This window comes from Rhincodon typus, chromosome 5 (assembly GCF_021869965.1).
Source record: "Rhincodon typus isolate 14 chromosome 5, sRhiTyp1.1, whole genome shotgun sequence".
Taxonomy (NCBI): domain Eukaryota; kingdom Metazoa; phylum Chordata; class Chondrichthyes; order Orectolobiformes; family Rhincodontidae; genus Rhincodon; species Rhincodon typus.
Window position 1 is genome coordinate 96,736,610 of NC_063336.1, and position 1,239 is coordinate 96,737,848.

Sequence of the window (1,239 nt, forward strand, 5' to 3'; positions counted from 1 at the left end):
AGACTGTTCATTTCTGATGTTGAGATCAGATTAAAGCCTCCCAGCTGCGACTCTGTAACCCTAGAAGAGAGAAGACACCGGCACAGTGATCTTTAGCAGCTCAGTTGAAATAACCGCACGCATATACCAAGCCACTCACAAACTGCACACTCCACTCTCATCAGCACTAACCACTTTACTGCTTCTTACGGTCCTGAAAATTCAAACTCTTCTGTGTTTTAAGATTCACACTGAATGGTTTGTCGTTGAATTTAGCAGTAAATTCCCTTCTTTTAAAAAAAAATCCACATTTGATAATTGTGGCAAAAGTGCATACAATTCTGCTGTTGTTTTTGCTACTTTGCAAAGGATGGCGAGTTAGTCCAGAAAGAAAACAGCATCCGGCATGTCCCACGTTGCTTGACTGGAGCAAGACTTCTTATTCTCAAAGTAGCATCTATATAATCTAGACCTGAATCGCGAATTTAAAAAAAAATCATGCATTTACCTTCAAAATATATCCTGCCCCCTCTCTTTGCAAGTCGTGTCGTTTTTGTTTTGCTGAAACTTGCTCGCAGAATAAATAATTTCTCGCGGTGTGCACTTTATTCCATAAACTACACCATTTCTGCAGTGCCTCCCAGCGCAGGCCCTTATATAGTATACGATGCATGTGGTAGTTCAATATGATATTATCGACTTGAGGTGGGTGGTAAACAATAAAAGTCCACTTGGCAACCTTTGTTCGGTAACTTTCGTTAGATCTTTCCCAACCTTTTACTGTCTATTCGCAGACGTAATCGGTCCCACCGGATTACCCCGGCGTGTCTTTAATTGGAAACGTGTTAACGCGATTTGAAAATACATCCTTCCCGATCAAGCACTCCTTGAATTGCATTATTTTCGTCAGCCCGGATGATGATGAGACCGTCACTGACTGACAACGCTGCGTGGATACCAGGAACTTCTTTTCTATCCCCTTTCCCCTTCCCTCAGCCAGGAACCGGTAACTGCCATTATATTCCTGCCTCTTGCAGTTTATTTGATGATCCTCAGGATATGATTTCTGATAAACACGTTTACTTCTTCAAGTCTAATTTCCGACGTGACAAATTATTGGAAACGCTGTGATAAGGATGTTAAAGTCAGCGAGAAGTATGTACTTACATATAAAACACTGCAGTTAGACACAGCTATTCAAAGATGCAACGGTGCCGGTATTAAACCTTTAACAGTACCTATTTAATCAGAATGTTGTTT

The 1,239-nt window shown here is 41.1% G+C and overlaps 1 protein-coding gene across 1 annotated transcript in view; it reads right to left on the reverse strand.

Moving 5' to 3' along the window:
• alkal2b (ALK and LTK ligand 2b) overlaps positions 1-602 on the reverse strand; it is a 48,610-nt gene extending 48,008 nt beyond the window's left edge. The window contains exons 1-2 of the mRNA XM_020518472.2: positions 488-602; positions 1-60 (exon numbers count right to left, since the gene is read on the reverse strand). Coding sequence (XP_020374061.1) covers positions 1-11 — 11 coding nt within the window. The 5' untranslated portion in view covers positions 12-60; positions 488-602. The remainder of the gene's footprint in view (positions 61-487) is intronic.
• Between the last annotated feature and the right edge of the window lie 637 nt (positions 603-1,239).